Source organism: Xylocopa sonorina, chromosome 3 (assembly GCF_050948175.1).
Source record: "Xylocopa sonorina isolate GNS202 chromosome 3, iyXylSono1_principal, whole genome shotgun sequence".
NCBI lineage: Eukaryota > Metazoa > Arthropoda > Insecta > Hymenoptera > Apidae > Xylocopa > Xylocopa sonorina.
The window spans coordinates 4,383,111-4,405,386 of NC_135195.1; the positions used below are offsets into that span (position 1 = coordinate 4,383,111).

The following is a 22,276-nucleotide window of genomic DNA, read 5'->3' on the forward strand; positions in this document are numbered from 1 at the left end:
TATTCGCTAAATTTCTTGGAAGTGTTTTTTTAAATACTTAATTTAGATGTAAATAAATATTCTGTAGTACAATTTTTATTTTTATAAGTCCATAGCCAAGGTCTTTAATTATATAGAAGTGGACTTGAAAGTCCCAATGGGTCTCAAGGCATTCAAATTAATACAGTAAGAGACAACTGGGGGGGACTTAGAAGTTCTGTTAGTGTATGAAGGGTTAAACTTATATGGTTTTGAACAATATTTTTTTTCGGACTCTAAGTCCAATAATTAGTTAAGGAACTGGTACAAAAAATCTTTACCATATGGGATTTTTCTTAAATACATTATTTGAAGAAAAGTGAAATGTTGGGGAATGTAAAGTTGATGTCAAAATTTTTTCAGGGGCCCCAGTAATAGGGTTTGCAGGAATACGTGTAGTTTAAGATTAAACTCGGGATTAGAGTCAGTTTAAGTGGATCAGAAATTCGTAAATTTGCTATAAAGTTGCTATTGTTAATATTTAGAATTTTCAAAAATTGTAATTTAAGAAGAGAAGTGAGTAAGTAGAGTTGTGAATAATATTTAGAAAATTAATTTAACACCTCATTAAGGTCTCACGTGTCTCTATATGTAGAAGAATGGTCAGCCTATCGAATTTGATCTGAAATGACGGAGGATGATTCGAACACGAATCTTTCGCGTGCCAAGCGACTGCTTACTTTTCCCCTATATAATTCTTAATTCCACGTAATCAGTATTTACAAAAGTGTGAAGTAATCCATAATAACATCCATCAAACTATAAATCATTCGACACTTTTTTTTACTCTTACTTGCAGTCTTATGTAGCGCTTATCCTTTCGATAACTACCTACGTTCTTAATCTTTTTATTTTCTTTACTTAATATTGCGTTGAGCTAGAACAATATTGTCCTTAGGATTTAGATATACTGCGATGGTCTATCGTTTCAAATACTAGAATTATTATTAATTTATAGTTAATTACATGTAAAGGGAAACTTCGTTTAAAAGAAGACTGAGCTATCCAGGGTCTACCAAGCCTTCTCCTTTTTTTCAGAAATACACAGATTATCATATATTATAATGTTCTACATATATATGATCGTCCTATAATATTGGCACTTTAAATTCATATTTTTTAAAATCAAATTCACCCTTTCTCAAGTCTTATTCACCCTTTTTCAAATCAACTTCATCCTTTTACAAATCAAATTCATTCTTTTATGAATCAACGTCTACCTCTACTTAAATATTTTATTTTATTTGTAAGAGGATAAATATGATTTGAAAAAGGGTGCGTTCGATTCGCAAAAGAATAAATTTGATTTGAGGAAGGGTGAATTTAAAGCGCAAACACTATATATGGTTTTGTTTACTGAATACAGCGAGCTTTATGCTTTACCATTCGATGTTTGATTATATTCATACATACTGTTATTGGTCTACAGATGGATTCGTTCGATTCTGACTGATATTACTTGAATGTCCTGAAAACCTGTTTTAGTTCTGTATCGCAGTAATACAGTTTTAGATCAGGTGTTCTTAAGCATGATGTTTAATCTTAACCTACATACTTATAAAGCAACGATTTACTATGAGATTAGATAATACATCACCACATCATCACGAGTAATTATGTGAGTCATTTATTTTCTCGTTATACACGTTCGAATTATTTATTAAAAATAGCATAAATGGAATATAATGGTGTACACTTCAGATAAGTGGAAGCGTGACAGCATCGATCTGATATCTACAATTTAATTAAAAGAAAAAAAAGAATTTATCAATATACGATACCATAATACATGAGATAAAAATTAATAACGATACGCGATAAACGACACGATCGTCCGTAATTTACTCTATCTGAAAGATGTAAGTGCAGGGAATAATATAAAAATGTCAGACGAATTGGTTGAGCTTCACGGATTCGGAGAAAGGTGACTTTAAAAGATAGTACACGGTGTTTTAAAGTACTAAGTATATTTCCAGCTCTCCAGTTCTAATTACATCTACTCTTTTCCAAATTTTTCTAAAATCTGTTCTAATCTCCTTTCACTTTTTAACACTCTGCTAGCCAGTAGACGTTGTCCTTCCTGGTCAATTAAGATCTTTCAGAATTTTCAAGTCAAGGTGCTCTCACTTCTTGAAGAGAATTTCCCTCAGCTCTCTGATGATGACCAGGTTTTATGGTAACCGCTTCACTCGAACCTCGTCTTAGTTCCTTTCAGAGCATATGGGTCCTGAAACCCCTCATCTACCTTCTTTTCGCCTACATAAACAACAATTATTCCATTTTTTTCCTTAAAATAAGATATATTTCACTTTTATTGCACAAATTTATCAGTTATATAGGATTACTAAATTATAGAACGTCTGAAAGCAAAATGAACGCGGCGAACACAAAGTGTAAAAGTTGACAGGATGTCGAAACGGTTATTAGCTTCGAGCACTCCGCCGATTTATTTCTAATACGAAACCCGATATCTTATACGGAGCGGAATAAATTTCGCAATACAGAAGGATTTCCTCCGTGTCGCGTGTACCGCTTCCGTGGAAATCCGGAGGAACGAAATAAAATATCGATGCACAACGCGAGGGGAAGTCGAAGCCGAACCAACACTTGATATTGGAAAACAAGACCAAAAGAAATTCGTACGTCCGTGGAAATTTAATTAAAGTTCTCATTCGCTTCAATCGTAGACGATATCTGTGTAAAGTGCTTACTAAATAGATTACATATAAAACAAACAGCTGGAGAATTGTTTTCAAATTTTTCATTCTATTTTACTACTTAAATATTTAAATAGAAGTACTTCGATTACAAAAGAGTGAACTACGTGAGCAAAGGGCAAAGTTACGAGGGCGAGTTACACAGAATTATTGACCGCATTAAAATTTTAAAATTTGAATTACTTAAATATTACTTACTACTTAAATATTTAAGTAGAAGTACTTCGATTACAAAAGAGTAAAATACGTGAGCAAAGGGTAAAGCAAGTTACACAGAATTATTGACCGCATTAAAATTACACAAACACCTCATCGATATCACAAATAAAAAATATTTTAGGTTTACAAAAGGTTAAATCACTTTGGAAATCATTTTTTACAATTACCATCGGAATTTCTATCTTTATTAAGTGTCCACGAGATTAAAGGGTGCGATATAAAATTATGCCACCCTTGAATACCTCCGTTACCATCGAATGATCAATAACAATAATCTCGTAGACGATGAGGTCCTGACCGTTTAAAAATTGATGGTATCACATAAATACGCAAGGAGATAGATCGTTCGAATCCATGATGGAGACGGATATGCGATGTAACGGACGCTTGTAAAACCGGGTGCGACGGGGTATCGTCGAAAGCAAATTTCTCGAGAACTATCCCAAGTTGATCATGCCCAATCCCAGGTTGGAATTGTGACTGGACGTGTCCTGAATAGAGTGACGGACTAGCCGAATTGCCTCGAATCCATCTGGTACGTTCCGAAACGACTTGAATCTAGGATTTGGAGGGTGATTTAGTTGGTCTTGAGCCGGTGGATAAATCTGGAGGAACCCGTACGCGTGCAGATTTCTGTGGGAACAAGGGGAATCTATCGAGACAAATATCAGCTGTATTTGAGTCTTTCCCCTATCAGCATCGATCCCAGTGTCTTAAGGGTGCATCTTGGTTGAGAAACTTTAAAAATGAAAATGACAGTGATGCTAGAGGCGTGTATTATCAATATGATAAAGGGCATTAATGCCATTTTGTCTTCCATTGAGATAATTAAAGGTTGCCTTTGAATCAATTTAGAAATATTGGCTAAATAATTATTAATAAAATTGTTAGAGAAATTTTCTAGCTCCAGATTTAATTTAGAATTTCTCTGTCAATATTTGGCTTTCTTATTTGGTATCGCCTCTTCTAGAGATTTGGTCCAGACAAAATCTTCTCCCTTCATTGCATTTAAAATGAATCTATTTGTTTCCCCAGCTATTCTGTATTATATTACCAATGGGCTAATTCCATTTTCAAAAATAACATTTTACAGCCATTTCTCGATCAAGAAGTCGTGCACCATGAACTAATCTTTTCCCAAAAGTGAACTTACACCACTTTCGAAGAAAAACAGCTCGTAAGCTTCAATAGATTAGTTCGAAGGTTGTTCCCTCCATGTGGTCGCTGATTCGCACGGATGTGCCCGATGCACCCTCGATAATGTATTCTTACACGGAATCGTTGGATCGCGGCCGTGAAAATCGCTCGCTCAGCGTAATCGGGAGTTAATCTAGGCCGTGGTACCGGTGTTCGGCAAATGTAATACGTCTCCGAGGTAGAAATTGACCGATCGAGATTGTCGGCGGGCTGGATCCGATTAGTCACGGATCGTCTCGTGTTTCGTAAGTTAACTCGGTGTGTAATATCGTCGGCTGCCGGGGTAGTAACTCGGTCAAACTTCCGCTGATTTCCGAAGCATCCTTGATATTTGCCCAGAGGCGCGAATTCTCGTGACTTCGTCCTCGCGAAAGACGCCCGGAAATTTGTCGGCGGAACTCCTGAGCAGAATTTGGAAATCGGAAATTCGCGTGCACCCACGATCCCGTTAATTCCCGGAAATATAATCGAGACGACAATGTTCGTCGAATGAGCATTACGAGCCTTGCATTTAACAAGACTCGACAGTTGCGGTTTTCCACGGACGCGTTAATGTGTACGCCTTCGTTTTAAAATATTTTACAAATCCCACGGAAAAAGGACTGGCAGCCTCTCGGTCCGCCTGGAAACGAACGCCTCCCTTAAACTCGATTACGTATAAACCACACGTGCGCGTTATATCAGAACCCAGCGAGGAGCTTAAAACAAAGGCGGCGTACGGGACGACCACAGAAATCCAGCAGTGGAGGATTATTCCACGTATTGCTTCGTGTGCCTGGAAAATTCGTAGCCGCTCCGTCTGCCCGTTTTGTTAAAAGAACAATGACTAAGCCGAGGCTCGCCCCTCGCTGTCCGTTGCGCCCGAAAACGCTCGTTCCACCGACGCTAAATAATATTTTCCGATAGCCACCAGTCTCTGCTCTGACACGCCTATTACAGCCCTGTATCTATGCAGTGCATACGTGTAAGCGTATTAAGGATGGGCTGTGTTCGACTTTGCGCGAAGCAACACGTGCGAGAAACGCGTGGAAATCGAATACCTCAGTAGTGCGCCATTATACGCCATTATGGTCGCTGTTAAGGGCGGGTGGAACCAAGTAACGACAAATGTTGGTTGCCCTTTGGGTCTGGTACGACAATTCTGTGTCTCTTATAGGTTTTGGCATTCAGATGATGGAAAGAAGACATTTGTGAAAAATAGCAATCACTTGGAGTATGGCATAAATCTCGTGATGGAGTATGGGGTGAGAATTGAAGTCAATGGTTTTGGAGGCTGAATACTTATCGATCAATCGGCACGTGGAATATATTCCAGGAACTTCAGGTCACAGAACCATAAGACAGGATGCTAGTCATAGGAATCATTAATAGGCCTCAGCTGGAATATTCTTGCTAATTCTTTATCAAGAGGACCCATGCAAGAATATCTACAAGATGGACACATCGTTTAGCGTTTGGACACACTTTACGAATTATCATAGAACACTTTATGCTATTATTATTATTAGTTTTGTATTTTTATATATTAATCTTAAACTAGTTATTGTATTATTATATTTTCTACTATAAGTATGTTATACTTACACGAAAATGTTAAGTTGTACAAGGAACAAGACAACGATTGTATTATAAGTACACTACACTTATACCATTGTTAAACACAATTTAATTATATTTTACTGTATATCTTATCAATTTTAATGAATAAATGGAATGTTTAAACAAAATGCAATAAGTATTGTCATTCTACCATAAGTCCATCACTACTAGAATGACCAATCCCAATCCTTAAACGAGAAGAAACTCGTAAAAAATAGCCCTGAACCCAAATAAACTAGTTGGTGGTCTGAATCTTAAAGCCTCGATTCAGAGTCTCGAGAGTTCCTGGAAAATGACGTCACTTCCAGGAATCGCCGAAATTCTCAGAATTCTCAATGACGTCATTTCCAAGAAGTGGCACGTTCGAATACCTCCTCACATGTTATGTTCTCCTGATACAAAGTCCGATTTTCAAGATTTTGATCGAAAAATTGCAAATGTATCAGGAGAACATGACGTCATAGGAGGTATGCTGGCCACTTCTAGGAAAATGACGTCACTTCCAGGAATCGCCGAAATTCCTGGAATTCTCGATGACGTCATTTCCAAGAAGTGGCACTATTCGGATACCTCCTCACATGTTATGTTCTCCTGTTACAAAGTCGGATTTTCAAGCCATTGTTCGAAAAATCGGAAATGTATCAGGAGAACATGACGTCATAGGAGGTATGCCTGCCACTTCTAGGAAAATGACGTCACTTCCAGGAATCGCCGAAATTCCAGGAATTCTCGATGACGTCATTTCCAAGAAATGGCACTATTCGGATACCTCCTCACATGTTATGTTCTCCTGTTACAAAGTCGGATTTTCAAGCTCCTGTTCGAAAAATCGAAAATGTATCAGGAGAACATGACGTCATAGGAGGTATCCGAATAGTGCCACTTCTTGGAAATGACGTCACCGAGAATTCCTGGAATTTCGGCGCTTCTTGGAAGTGACGTCATTTTCCTAGAAGTGGCAAGCATACCTCCTATGACGTCATGTTCTCCTGATACATTGCTGATTTTTCGACCAAAATCTTGAAAATCCGACTTTGTAACAGGAGAACATAACATGTGAGGAGGTATCCGAATAGTGCCATTTCTTGGAAATGACGTCATCGAGAATTCCTGGAATTTCGGCGATTCCTGGAAGTGACGTCATTTTCCTAGAAGTGGCAGGCATACCTCCTATGACGTCATGTTCTCCTGATACATTTCCGATTTTTCGAACAATGGCTTGAAAATCCGACTTTGTAACAGGAGAACATAACATATGAGGAGGTATCCGAATAGTGCCACTTCTTGGAAATGACGTCATCGAGAATTCCTGGAATTTCGGCGATTCTTGGAAGTGACGTCATTTTCCTAGAAGTGGCAAGCATACCTCCTATGACGTCATGTTCTCCTGATACATTGCTGATTTTTCGACCAAAATCTTGAAAATCCGACTTTGTAACAGGAGAACATAACATGTGAGGAGGTATCCGAATAGTGCCATTTCTTGGAAATGACGTCATCGAGAATTCCTGGAATTTCGGCGATTCCTGGAAGTGACGTCATTTTCCTAGAAGTGGCAGGCATACCTCCTATGACGTCATGTTCTCCTGATACATTTCCGATTTTTCGAACAATGGCTTGAAAATCCGACTTTGTAACAGGAGAACATAACATATGAGGAGGTATCCGAATAGTGCCACTTCTTGGAAATGACGTCATCGAGAATTCCTGGAATTTCGGCGATTCCTGGAAGTGACGTCATTTTCCTAGAAGTGGCAGGCATACCTCCTATGACGTCATGTTCTCCTGATACATTTCCGATTTTTCGAACAATGGCTTGAAAATCCGACTTTGTAACAGGAGAACATAACATATGAGGAGGTATCCGAATAGTGCCACTTCTTGGAAATGACGTCATCGAGAATTCCTGGAATTTCGGCGATTCTTGGAAGTGACGTCATTTTCCAGGAATTCTCGGGACTCTGAATCGAGACGCTTAGATTCAGTCGTCTTTGTAATTTAATTGGGTTCAGGGCTACTTTTTACGAGTTTCTTCTCGTTTAAGGATTGGGATTGGTCATTCTAGGAGTGTTGGACTTAGAGGATAATGATAATACTCATTGCATTTTGTTTAAACAATTAATTTATTCATTAGAATTCATAGGATGTACAATAGATTACAATTAAATTATATTTTACGATGGTATAAACGTGATATACGTATAATACAACGGTTGTCTTAACTAAGTACGCTGATAATATAATATAACATTAGAAAATATAATATAATATAATATAATAATTAGTTTAAGATTAAGGGAGGGAACAGTGTACAGTGAAATAGTAGTGTGTGGAACCAGTGCTTAAGGTGTTCTTCTTGTTCATGTTGGTGCATGGGTTGTCTTGATAAAGAAGTAGCGAGAATACTCCAGCTGGACTTATTAATGGTTAAGACTTATTAAATTCCTACGAGTAGTACCCTAGCTCTGTAATCTCAAAGTTCTGAAATGTAAAGATATATGCCACATGTCGATTGATCGACAAGCATTCAGTCCCTGAAACCATTAATTTCAAGTTTCACCCCATGCTCTGGCACGAGAATTATACTATGCTCGAAGTGATCGCTATTTTCGAGAAACGACTTTACTTCTTTCTACCATCCGAGTGCCAAAACTTACAAGTAAACCTCTCCTATTTTATTGAAACTTAGTGCACTTGCAGACTACTGTACTTAACAATATTCGACGAGTATTTTTGTTACTGACAATGGTCCTCATTTAAGAGGTAAAATCAACCCTTAAAGTCGGAGGTATTAAGGGTTCGTTATGATGTTCCAAATGGAAGTAAAATAATGATTATCGTGGAGAAGAGTAGACTTGGATTTCAGTTTGGTTGTTCATATCTTCGTAGACAAACTGAATCGTGTAGTTTGTAATAGTAGGAAGGAAAGGTATTAGTTTGTTTCAATCGTAATTCTAGATTCCATTCACTGGTATATATGCTTGATTTCAGACTAACAATCAAGGCAGGATGCCCGATGAACCTGGAAAATTTCCCGATGGACACGCAGAGATGCCCGCTACAATTTGGCAGCTGTACGTTTGCGACTTGAAAAGCTATCAGCATTAGTGAGAATAATTTTAAACATTCCAAACCTGACACGCGATCGTCCCTTCTGAATAAACACTTTTTCTTCAAAATTCTCGACAAGTAAAACATTTTAGATAATTCACTAATATCCTCTTAATCCATTTTCAAACTAGAGTTTCACTTCTGACCAAAAAAATCGGTGGCAAAGCTCTCGCAAACTTACGAACAAGGGTTACAAAGTATAATTTCGAGTCAACGTTTTTTTCTTACGATTTGAGACCAATATGCGGACGTTGGCATAGCTGTTGACATTTTTGGCGAACGTGTCGCATTCGTGGCAGGGTTGCGATTTCAAATCGGTAACAGACGCGGTAGCAACCTTCTCTCGACGAATTCGACGCTTTTTATTTCCTTACGGCGAACAGCATCTCAGCGACACCACGGCGATACTTCGATATTCCCTTGATTGCAGTCGGTTACACGAAGCGGGACGTGATCTACAAGTGGAACAGCGCCCGACAAGTAGCAATCGCCGAGGACATGAAATTATCCCAATTCGATTTAGTCGCGAACCCGACTGCGAATTATTCTACGTCCTCGACGCTCTCGCACGGTGAGTCGATGCATGCTCTTTCACCTCGTCAATTTAAAATTCACCATTCAACGATAATTACACCAAAATGAGTATCGAGAAACTTGAACTCTCGTTCGAACTTAATCATTCAAAGTGCAAATAAGAAATATTCGCGACAACTTATAAGTAATTAATAGATAATTTCTATTAAATAACGTTCATCGATAACCACATTTATTAGAGCACGATCTTATTTCTTTTTATATCTAGATGAAGTTAATTGAAAGTTAATTGACAGAAGTTGATTGAAAGTCAACAGTCAAGTGGATTTCCGACCGATCGAACCGTAGAAGTCCTCGTCAGAGATCTTTCATGGTTCTCAGATATGACATAATCCGATTCCTCTTCCTGTTCTCTAAATAGAGCGTTCATTGATCGCGAATCTAAAGTCCACGCTCGAAACGCGCAGAGAACGAAGGAAATGGAACAACAATCGCAGATTAAAAAATTTAATCCCGATCTTTCGTAGACACGTACTGCTGGCGTGTGATTAAATCGAAACGCCTCGAGTGCGAATTTGAAATATTATAATTACGTATACGAATCGAGAGAAGGGCGCATTAATTATAAAATTGTCCATCAATATCAAATATTTTCCTCTCGAAAAATATCGCGATACGTACACGCGTATGCTTGCGATCTAATGAAATGAAAAAAGTTTCTACCTGACGCTTAACTGTTCCCCTGCGAAACAGATCCAAAGTACGTAACAAAATTTTCATATTCAATTAAAAATATATGCCATTATAAACTTTGTCTGTGTTCCGTGCGACACGTTTATCATTTTCATCGTAAACGTCACAAATTTTTAGTATAAAACGATGCAGCCATACTTTTAAGACGAAAACTTACCCTTAAAAGAACAACCCCATCCAGAAAAGGCTAATAATGAAAGTTTCAATCAGGATCTCCGATATCCTCAAGCCACGAAGAGAGAGAGAGAGATAAAAGAGTAAAAATCCTAAAGGAAAACAAATCGCGTCGCCCAACGAGAACCGTTGAAATCCGCGAGCGTCGAAGAGACGAGCAAGGCTCGTTCGAATTAGAGAAACGAGGGAACGAAAATGGTCTCTTAACTCGAACGCAAAGATACTCGATTGGAAACTTTTATCTGGCCACGTTCACGGATTCTGCAGGGATATCGACGCTACGAATCGGAAGTGGCGCGAGGAAACAAGTGGGACAAGAAAAAAGAACAAGATGACGACGAAGAAGAAGAAGAAGAAGAAGAAGAAGAACGAGATGGAAGAAACTGGGCAGAGTTTCCGCGTTGAAACTTGGCAGCGATAGAAACGACGACTAATTGCAACATCCTACCGGAGAAAGCTCGTTCCTCTTGCATTTCCATCGGCTGACAACGAGGGGTTGAAAGAGGGAAGCCGCCCAGTTGCGAGGACTCCGACTTTTAATTGGATTAGCATCGATTAATAGTACGCAAACAAGCGTCGCGTCGATGCTGCTTGCAATTGCGTTCAAGGCAACGGAATTTATCATCCTTTCAAGCCTACGTGAAACTTTGGAACAATTTAACTGGGGGAGGTTGAACGAACAAAAAGGACCCTATTCGAAAAACCATTGGTTTCGCTCTCGATGAGTTTCATTCCAATTTTCTGTGTTTGTAGACTCGTATATGATACACGTTCGAGTACTGAGGCATTATGTGTTGAGAAAAGCACTTATTTCGTTCGGACATTGCGTTCACTGGTTGTGCTTTGGAGTTAAGTCTTTAAATGTTATAATTCTGAAACGAAGAGCTTTCTCAGGATGCGACTTATACCATTCAAAGAGCATGAAGTAAGCTTGATGTACTGAGGTTCTTGTTAACATTTGAGAATACCTCATTTTTCATTTTTCACAGACGTAAAAGCTAGAAATATGTCTAAATATCAACTTAAAAAATTTGGAAAAATAAAAATTCTCGTACCATTCAAAAGATTGAATTCCTTGTGATTATTTGCCACAAGATTCAAGTCGATATCTGATATTTTTCAGTGAAGCGTGATAGCCTCCAGAAGGTTTCTAAATGCGTACATTGAACACCCACCATTATTTGAAAGGCTGTGAAAAAGTTACGTTGAAAATTGCTAACCCATATATGAATTTACAATTGTACAAATCTTCAACGAAATCCATTGAAGGCGAAAACATGTGGTTTCTTCCTACCCAACGCCTTAATTCAAATAATTTAAATTTTACCTCGCATTACATACAACTATTATTTCTTCGAGACGAAATATTAAAGCTGTCGCGTCTAAAATTCTCAGTTCAACTACGAAATGGAAGAGTGATAGCTTTAAAGAGGACAGTGGACACATCTCTGACGATCAAGTAATTTCACAGGCGCCAACGCGAAGCGATCAATGCCCGAAATGGATGGTCTCTAATTTCCTACCAGCAGTGTACGCGAATACGTATCGCATCCTACGATTCTCGTCCGATATGTTCGCGTGTAGAGGGCGCACATCCGGTGTTCAGAGTCACGAAAGAGTTAAAGGGTCCACAGGCGCAGCGCAAACATCCGCGTATCATCGGTTCCTGTTTGCGTACAGCAAATTGAAACGGGACGTGTCGAACACTGGAAATAAGGTAATACGTGGAAAACAAAAAGAAGGACGCGTGCGCCAACGGAAGTTCTGATCGCGTCGCTCCACCTTGTAAATGTCATTGGGTGAAAAATGCGAGTAAACAGACAGTAGCAGTGTTTTGCGTTTCGTCTGCGAGGGACTGGAAGGACTAATGACTTTGGCGGTGTTTGATTTCGATTAAAGTCGATATTTAACGAACCACGGGTCAAGATTAAAATTACGACGAGTGCTGAGTAAATATTATATACAGTTAGGTAGTCAGAGTAAATTGAGTGAGTCACGCTCTTATGAGCGAAGTTAGTTTAGATTTGTCTAATGTATCTTCGAATCTCTCTTCTCTCTCTTTGTGTTTGATACTGCTTGTATTGAGATAAAGATCTAATGAAGGTGCAACGTAGAGATTTAGTTATAGCTGTTAACCCTTTCATTAGGCATTTTTGCACTGAAAGACATTGGAAACGATATCATTTGTTTCTTTATACTCTTCATTGTTGTATTGCATTTTTTCTAAGCGCCTATAAGCATCACAAGCGCAAGTTTTCGAAGCGCCTTTAGGCGCTAAGAGTAGTCAGAGGGTTAAGTCGAATGAGATGTACCAATGGCGCAAATTAAGTATCATATATACTAAGATATGGAAGTAGATTGTGCTAGAAGAATTAATCTAACTCTTGCTGGAATATTTTTGTTAATTTCTTCAGTAAAATTAATATAACTCCCCTTTTATATTTCTAAGAAAAAAAAAGAAGAAGTGTGGTAGGTCCTGGATTGACTCTTTCTCTCCTACAACATACAATGCACATAATTAATACTTGCAGAATAAAACAAATGATGTCATACAAATTAAATTCTGATATTACTGTGGCAACAAGTACAATAATAATTCCGTTGGTATACTAAAAGGTATTGCCTGATTCCAGCGGAGTACTCGATGCTGCTGGTATATTTTCATCTGCAAAGGCACATGGGCAATTTTCTCATACAAGTTTACGGGCCCTGCGTTTTACTAGTAGTCCTGTCCTGGGTCTCCTTCTGGTTAAATCGAGAAGCCACAGCAGATCGTGTGTCACTAGGTAAGCTCTCGATCTACCATTCCTCCACTTACACGACCAGTCACCTAAAATCAAGAACAATTGTCAGAACATTTTGTGATTGCATTATAGTATTGCCATTTCTGTTTTAACTTATTGCGTTTATGTAAGCTCCGTTGTTTCCATATTTTTTTGTCTTCCACTGCAAAGAATTGACATTGAAACACATTTATAATATAACGAGAGTTGGCAATCGATAAGACGAGTATACTCGCGGGTGGCAGCGAATGGTTTAACAGAGTTTTGTTCGTTTTTTTGTAAGGGCGTACGCAAAGTAAATAATTGATGTCTGTTGAAGGAATAACGACCGTGCTGACGATGACATTTTTGGGATTGGAGGCGCGGACCGATCTGCCGAAAGTTCCTTACCCCACTGCCCTAGACTTCTTCGTTTTCCTCTCGTTCGCGTTCATTTTCGCCACCATCATACAATTCGCGGTGGTGCACTACTTCACCAAATACGGCTCTGGCGAGTGTTACTTCAGCTCCGATCTGAGCGAAAGCGAGAGCTCCAGCGACGAGGAAGTGGCTGACACGCGACAGCTCAAGAAAGACCCGGTAATTTTCTCACCTTTCATCTCCCAAACCTAGTAAGAGGGACCTTCTTAAGAGTTGCATCAACGTTTGCACAGCAATCGCAGAAGATACTTTTGACAGTATCTGCCAGTATCGTGAAATCGTAAACTGTTGTAACGAAATATCGGGATTTTCTTTATTTACTGTTGGAATTAGAACGAGGAGAGTAATGGAGTACCACAAGCGTTACCATTTTATAAAGAGTAACTAAGAATTGTGTACAAATTGAAAACTACTCGACATATGAATAGAAAATTAAAACTTATGAGAGATTAGCAAATGATTGTTATTTAACTGATAAATGTCTCAATACGACAACAATAATAACGAGGAGTGTAGCAAATGTTACCATTTTAAAAAGAGTAATTAAGAATTGTGTACAAATTGAAAACTACTCGACAAATGAATAGAAAATTAAAACTTATGAGAGATTAGCAAATGATTGTTATTTAACTGATAAATGTCTCAATACGACAGCAATAATAACGAGGAGAGTAGCAAACGTTACCATTTTAAAAGGAGTAACTAAGAATTGTGTAGAAACTAAAAACTAGTCGACAAATGAATAGAAAATTAAAACTTACGAGAAATTAGTAAACGATTGTTATTTAACTGATAAATTCGGTACGACAGCAATAATAACGACGAATATATGACTGAGCTCGTCGAGCGTTCGTACTCGGTGAGAAATCATGCAAAGCTCCGCGATCTTGGCAACGTTCCACAGTGATATCGGGAAACCCGATTTCAGTTCTCGATAAAAATTGAAATCCTTGCTCTGCCAGTGTAATAATCTATCATATCCACGGCTCGCTTTCTTACGTTCCCCCTTTCGCGATATTACACGCATGCATGCGCGAAAACATCGTAGCGGGCATTAACAAGCGGATGATCCAGAAACCGAGAATTCGCCTGGTTTACGTAATCGCGATCTGTACAAAGTTTATGCGGTTCCGTTGCAGCCTTCGACCAATCCTCGTCAGACGTGACACAGATTTATTTTTGTGACTCAAATCGCCACAAAGGGACTCGCGATTAATGAATTTTTCATTGTTCAAATGAGACGTATGTAGAGAAACAATGTACGAAGTACTTGGTCCTTGAAACTTTAATTTGCATAAGAGAAAGAATACCTGCTTCCTCCAGTTTCTATACAACCACGGAGGATGTGAAGCATTCTTAATTAAGTGAGAAGAACTGGGAATTGTTGATCAAAGACGAACTAGTCGAATCCAATGAACAATTAAGTTGCTCCAGTTGTAAATTTGTATTACTGGGGAATAACAAGTATTAGTAGATTGAAATGGAAATATTTTATTAAAATATATTTAAATATCAAAATTCCAAGCTGTAGGAGTTCCCCTTTATGTCTCGAAATCTTTAGACATTGCTTTCGTTCTACTATTATCAGTAATTATATAGTGCAATAATACTTTTAATATCATGTTTAAAGGAAATCCCTTTACGTGTTGTAAAACAATCCGTAGTTGGCACTTTAAATTCACCCTTTTGCAGCTCAACCACTTCTACTTGAATATCGTATCATTTCGAGTGAAATTATTCATTTCTTACTACCCAATTTAGATTTGTTTCTTTCATTTTTTAAATAAAACACTTTTTACTTGCAAAAGCATGAATTCGTTCAGCAAAACGTGTGAATGTGCTTTCCAAAAGGTTTTTAATGTCCCTTAGAAACGAGTGAATTTAAACTACCAACGCTGTCTAAAAACCTGCGAGGCGGACAAACGACTGTAACGTCATTACTGAGATCCTCTCGTTCCAGGTACCCGAGTCGCACAAAAGAGCTCCAGGGAACCCAGCGCCCAGAGAGCACCCGAACCGTAATTTCACGATGAACGAGGACGGCATGATCGAGGTGATCCCGTTGTCCGCGATCCCAGAGCCCGTCAGGGATCCCGCGGTGGGCCACTGGCAAATGTCCTGCGTCGCGTGCAGCCCGCCGCCGCGCGAGCCGCCGCCAACTAGAAAAGCATCCGGCCGAAGACGTCGCAGGAGGACGCCCAGGTACAATTCCGTATCGAAGATCGATCGCGCCAGCCGCATCGTGTTCCCCGTCTTCTTCCTGGCGATCAACGTGTTCTACTGGTACGCGTATCTATCCAGGAGCGAGCGCATCAACTACCACAACGTGAACTCGAACGGCACGTGAGATCGACGCGTGGACGTCGGTGTGAACGAAGACGCGCGAACAGATCCCTGTACGGACGCGAGAACATGTCCGTCGACCAATCTACGTTAGAATACTGCGGTAACTTTTTAAGTGTGACTGGCACTCGTAACGAGGATCATTTCTGCGGCGAGGGTGAGGCTTGCGAGGGCAACGGGAAGCTTAAGCGGGGGTAGTTGGACGAATGTATGTACATTATCGTTACGCAAGTTTAACGTTCTAAGAACTAGGGTACGATGTATCGACGTCTATGCAACAGCTGAAGAAGTAGAACGTTTGACAAATCGACAGTTTCGCGATTGTTATGGTTACAATAGTGGTACTGATTGGCGTGCTAATGTCAGGAGAGAAGCCAATGATGTAATTGCATTTTAGAGAGAATATGTCGTCAGTCCATGTGCGGTGATCACGTTTCTTTCTTGGGTATTTAAATGCCTAGTTCTTAGAAGCTTTGAATTGGGTGAAAAGGAAGAGCAGGAGAGGAATGTGGGTGTTATAGGCGTTGCAAGTATTTTTTCTATTCTTACATCGCTGTGTGCAAAATATTCGTCGATACACGGTTACTTTTGTAGTATGATTCCCTGGCGGTACTATTTTATATCTTCAGTTGAATTCTGCTTCGTACTTTGTGGAATTAATTGTTTTAGCAAATGAGCGTTTCATATCTTGAGGCGTTATTTATATTAATGCTGTACATCGATACTGTACTGTTATGTTGCGGCTTTTCAACAGAATGAAGGCATCTCGCAGCAGTGGATGGATCTCAGCAGGAATGTGGTCCTGCAACCGGATACAGAGATTCAGAACAGCAAAAGCAATAGTCAAGAGTTGGATTTAACATACACCCTGACAACACAACTTTATCACAATGAGAGCACTGTGATGTTACTTGCGCCGCGTGGCATCACTTCCATAGCCATTTACGTTCGTACTCGTCGATGTTCTGTTGTATGTTCATTCAGGAATTTTTTAATTTTTGTTTACTATATATTATTTATAAATAATATAAATATATGATGTCATGCGGCGAAGTAACAGCACAGAGCTCTTACTGTGACAAAGTTGTGTTGTCAGGGTGTATATTTCAGTAGTTTTATTGTAATTTATTGCATATCTCACTAGTTTTACTGCAATTTTTCCTATATTTCCCGCTTTAGAGATAAGAGGGAGAAAGATATATAAAAAAAGCTATAAGAAAGAGTGAGACAGTTGATACCTACCCTGCTGAGGAACCCCTGGCGCCATCTCTGTAAAAAGTGCTCAAACTGGTCGCTCAGCGGTACCGACAGCGAAGTAAACTTTCAAAAACTACTGGCGCCATCTCTTGAAAAACCGCTGAACCTAGGCCGGTAATTAGTTTCAGTACTTTCCGTAGAGATGGCGATAGTAGTTCCAAGTAGTTCACTTCGCTGTCGGTACCGCTGAGCGACCAGTTTGAGCACTTTTTACAGAGATAGCGCCAGGGGTTCTAAAGTAGAGTCGATACCATCTGTCTCACTCTTTCTTATAACTCTCTAATATATCTTTCTCTCTCTTACCTCTAAAGCGGGAACTGTACAAGAAATTGCAATGAGAGTAGTGAGATATACAAGAAAATCCAATAAAATTACTAAAATATACAATAAATTACAATAAAACTACTGAAACATACGAGAACTTACAATAAAACTATTGAGGTACACGAGAAATTGCAATAAAACTACCAAAATATACAATAAATTACAATGAAACGATTAAAATATATACATCCCAATACAATTTTGTCACAGTAAGAGCATTGTAATGTCATTTGCGCCGCGTTACATCACTTCCATAGCCATCTACGTCCGTACAACATTCTAATCAGATTGTAAGCTAACGCATAATCGGATAAACGACATTTTTCAACACCCTTCCTGGTTCTGCTATGTCATCGGCACACGCTAATGACGGTGCATCTTCGTAGAACGTCGACATCAGGTGCAATGCTCTGGGATGAATGCGCTGCTGTTCGAATGGTTGCGATAAAGCGGTCGCTTAAGTGCTGACACAATGGTATGCGGTGTTTCAAGGCTGTTCGTAACAGTACAGACGATTACTGCAAGTTGAATTATGCGACGTTAATACAAACATGGTCAAGCGATGAAAAATTATGTCACTGCTTATATAGACAGAGATACTTCTCACTGAACGGTTGCTGAATTGCGCTTTAGTTGGTGTCACACAAGAATCTACGAGACTGCCTGTTCTGCGAACGTTCAACATTTTATTCTTTTCGAGGCAGTAAATATATACAGCTAATGTTAATGCGTGCAATTACTGGAAAAATTGTAAGACAAGGGATTAATATTCTGTTAACATCGTAATGCATAAGAAGTCGCATAGGTAATTTCTTCTGACAATGATGTTTGGTTTATCCAAAGTTCTGTATTTTTTAGCCATAGTCACTGTATGTGATGGAACTTGCGAACGATAATGTAACTAGACGAACGATATCGGGCGAAGGTATGAGACCAGACTTCGAAAGGTCCTTACACAACGTTGCTGTGAAAAAGTTCCACAGTTAGAGAATTCTACAAATTCTTTTTTACCTCTCTCTCTCTCTTTCTCTATCTCTTTCTCCTTTCAACATTCCAGATAGAAAAAAAAACGGAATTTAAATTATAAGATATGTTTTAAGTAGCATCATTGTTAATATTTGTATAATAATAAATAGTATGCTTTGTTTTTCAAAGGAAAAATAAAAATAATATATTGAGGGAGAGAGGACACCTGTAGTGATTTAATTCTTCTAGCAACAAGCAGTTAGGCCGTACGAATAATTGCGTAACTAAAAATGTGCTGGTAATTAGCAATATACTAATTTATGTGGCGATGCTGTACCGTGTTGATAACACAGCGATACTAGAACAAGATAATCGGTGTAGGACTAAATTGCACTAATCGTCTTCAATGCAGATAACTGACTGATTGTTATAGGTTCGACCTTCGTCTAATGTCTAGTCTGTGAACTGTAACGACAGATCCAGGATATGGGTGGCGGTTTCGTACCCTTGGCCGTTCGCGTGGGTTTTTAGCAATCAGTAGGATTTCCTTCTCTCGAGAAACACAGTGTTCAAGTTAGTCGACTATTTTTTGAGAAGAGAACTTAGTTTTAATATCTTCCTCGAACCTCGAACAGCAACACTCAGATCTGCCTCGATTTGAACGAATATCAAGTCGTAACTTATGAAATGTCCGCTTCTTCCAGTTGAAATAAATATATTTTAATTACCGTATATTTGTGGTACGACTCTCACACTTGTCTTTGGGAAGTTCGTATCATAAGTATATATTTATCGACAAAAATATGTGCTCCTTGCAAAAATGAAGAATAATAGGTCCGTGAAACGCAATGAAAAAAAGAGAAGAGAATGAAAAGCGTTTACAAACAGATGTTTCGTACGTTACGATCTGATAAAGGTAATTAATATAATAAAAAACGTTCGAGGGCAAAGGAGAACAATAGTTGTGATTTTTTTAATCGCCGATGAAAAGAAATTTCGCGATACCTTGGGCGTTCGATCCTCCTCAAGGCATTCAACTTATACCATCCGTGCGTTTGCGGAGGCGAAAAGGTTTTAAATATAAATAATGCGGCACCGTTTAGGATAAATGTTTGTGACGATTACTTTGAATTCCTATCGAGCGTAAGTCACGTTGATCAGAAAACGGAGATAAATGAGCCAGTTTGATTCGACGAAGAAATTAATGCTGGTGAAACGTACGGAATAATGTTTTAATCGTTAGAGGAACGTTTAGCGAGCGAAACGATAGAAAAGTTCAATGGTAAAACTGCGTATTATACATAGGTGCGACAATAAAAATCAATTTCAAAAATAGCTCCTTGTTATTCATTGCAACGTATGCTTGATACGCGTAGGGATTCGCGTACTGAGAAAGAAGATTTATCTGATACAAACCGTAAGTGCGCTCTACAAGCATTTACGAAACGTCCCTGTCGAATTTCTGCTTGAGACTAACTGTTGTAAAAGATAGATAATAATACTAAACTATATAAGTCCAGTTCTAAGACGTAGGTATAAACAGTCGTTGATCCATGGTATGGCTTTTCTGCATAAGGAGTTCTTCAACCTTGTGCCTGCAAGCGCATATCCTCAGAAATATCTACATGCACCTGCTGAAAAGTATCGAAATAATGAAGTTAACATCTTTGTTGTATTTGTACTACCAACATTTTTTGCAATCTCGAACGCGCCCACGTCATAGAAAAGTTTAGTGCTTTTTAATGAATGTGCAAAGATGTGTAGGTAAACGCATTATCAATGGAAAAGGTATTAGATGATAATTGATAATGCAATACAGCGGTTCTAAACGGATCTATAGAATTGTAAGCCCCATTACGCAATGCAATGATTGTGATAAGCTCGTACTTCAGTTTAATTAGGGGCAACTGGTCTGTTGGATTGGTATCTACATTTCTTTTTACATTATCTATAACAGAGAATAATTTATACAACACTTTTCAGCTATCTGCAGTAATTACAAGAATGTTAATTACGCAGAGAATTGAATTGATCAACTAATCATCAGCTTGTTGGTTGAAAGCATTTGTAAGATAGACTTTGCTCTACGGTAATTACACTACTAAACAAGTAGTACGACCAAACGGACCGTCAGACGGCAAGTAGTAAAACCAAACAGGCCATCAAGCACAAGTAGAATGGGCAGACGCTATAAGGAATTTGCTTAACAGTAATTATACAATGATAGCATTTAAATGACGAAGATAGATATGATACATTATGTTCTTCTCTCTTCCTTGTTCTTTGTTGTATTCTTTTGTGTCTTGGCATGTTAGTAGAATTTGTTCAATATTTAGCATTCAGCAAAATTTCGTATCATTCTTCCGATTTTGGCGTAGCAGGTATCCTATGTGTTTTTTATGTTATAAATTATATCAATCTCTACTGATGCCTGGCTTACTTCACGATCAGAAATAAATCAAGAGATGACTGCTACAACATTTATGTTTGAGTAATATTTTTCAAAGTATTTTTGCATGATTCATAAGCAGAGTTTTATTTTGATTTTTTTCCTCTTTTCTGCTATGATCCAAAGTCTGCCACTTGTTCTGTTGGTAATATTGGTAATATCGTTCATGTCCTGCTATTATAAATGTTAATTTTATTTTCAGGAATAATGCAAACTTCCTAAAGAAGAATCGAAGCTTAACAAAATCTCATCAGAAGCCAATTGCACTGGTAAACGCCTGATTCGTATATATAGGTGTTAAAACATTCTTATCTATCATAAATCACACTAAGATATTTATTGCTTTATTACACTGCCAAATATCTACCATAAGCTTCTGCGACATTTATTACACAATGACGTTGTTGAAGTATCCGTATCGTATTTGTTCTAGCAGACTTTAATTCCACAGGAAGAACAAATATTACTTGTATCAGCGATTAGTAAACGCTAGGGTACGTCACATTTGTTCGAAGTATTATACTTTTTTAATAACAGATAAATGTTTCTACAAACTAATTAACATTTTTTAATTCTTTCTATTCTAATTCTTTCAAGATTTACTATTTAAATAATATTAATGTAGAATGACCAATATAGAATACACTGATGTTAATAAATCCAGTGTTGAAATAATTATATTGTTTCAAGCGCAGATATATTAAAAATGTATATAAAATATTAACTTACATAAAAAAAGGTATAAAATATATAAAATATGAACATTACATGCTTCTAATGTTTATTATTGTTGCTACATACATATATCGACGAATAATTATAATCTCATCATTAACTGAATATTTAAACATGATCTATACATTGTGTAATTTATGTAATAATTCCTACTGTATGCACCAGGGATATAGTTTTTAAAATGTTACAAAAATACTTCGATCTGTAATTAATATACGTAATAAAGGATAATTTGATTGCTGACCAAAAGCTTGTATATAATATCGTCATTTGGCAAATCCTTAGTTTTCTTTAGAAACACGTATAAAAATAGAAAGTATTTCCGACAGAAGAGGAACTCATACAGTTATAAGAAAAAATGTTTTATATATTTGTACTATCATTCTCTTTTCGATTCAAATACTACCTATTCATTTTTAATATTATGACATGTAATACTCTATTTTATCTATCGTTGAACATATTTACGCACGCAATACTATATAATACTGTATATCCTTACATGGAAATTTTCTATGTAATTAAAACTGTTTTTTATATGAAAAGTCTTTTAAATCCGTTGATAAAAAAAAGTGCGAAGGAACTTCTGTAACTTATTGTAAAGATTCAAGTACTTATCGTTGCAGCAAATAAATAATTACATTAATAATATAATTGATTATAGAGGAGACAAAATT

At 37.9% G+C, this 22,276-nt stretch overlaps 2 protein-coding genes across 4 annotated transcripts in view; both read left to right on the forward strand.

The window, feature by feature from the left end:
* The window catches only part of Grd (GABA-gated ion channel), a 93,844-nt gene extending 77,835 nt beyond the window's left edge, over positions 1-16,009 (forward strand). For 2 of the 3 annotated variants that reach the window (XM_076893278.1, XM_076893277.1), the window contains exons 6-10: positions 8,742-8,824; positions 9,292-9,432; positions 12,956-13,108; positions 13,425-13,684; positions 15,486-16,009. In XM_076893278.1, the coding sequence (XP_076749393.1) occupies positions 8,742-8,824; positions 9,292-9,432; positions 12,956-13,108; positions 13,425-13,684; positions 15,486-15,872 (1,024 nt within the window). In that variant the 3' untranslated portion in view covers positions 15,873-16,009. The remainder of the gene's footprint in view (positions 1-8,741; positions 8,825-9,291; positions 9,433-12,955; positions 13,109-13,424; positions 13,685-15,485) is intronic. The other variant, XM_076893276.1, reaches the window with a different exon arrangement.
* The window catches only part of LOC143422555 (transmembrane protein 70 homolog, mitochondrial), a 153,780-nt gene that overhangs the window by 106,568 nt on the left and 24,936 nt on the right, over positions 1-22,276 (forward strand). The gene's annotated exons all lie outside the window — the stretch shown is intronic.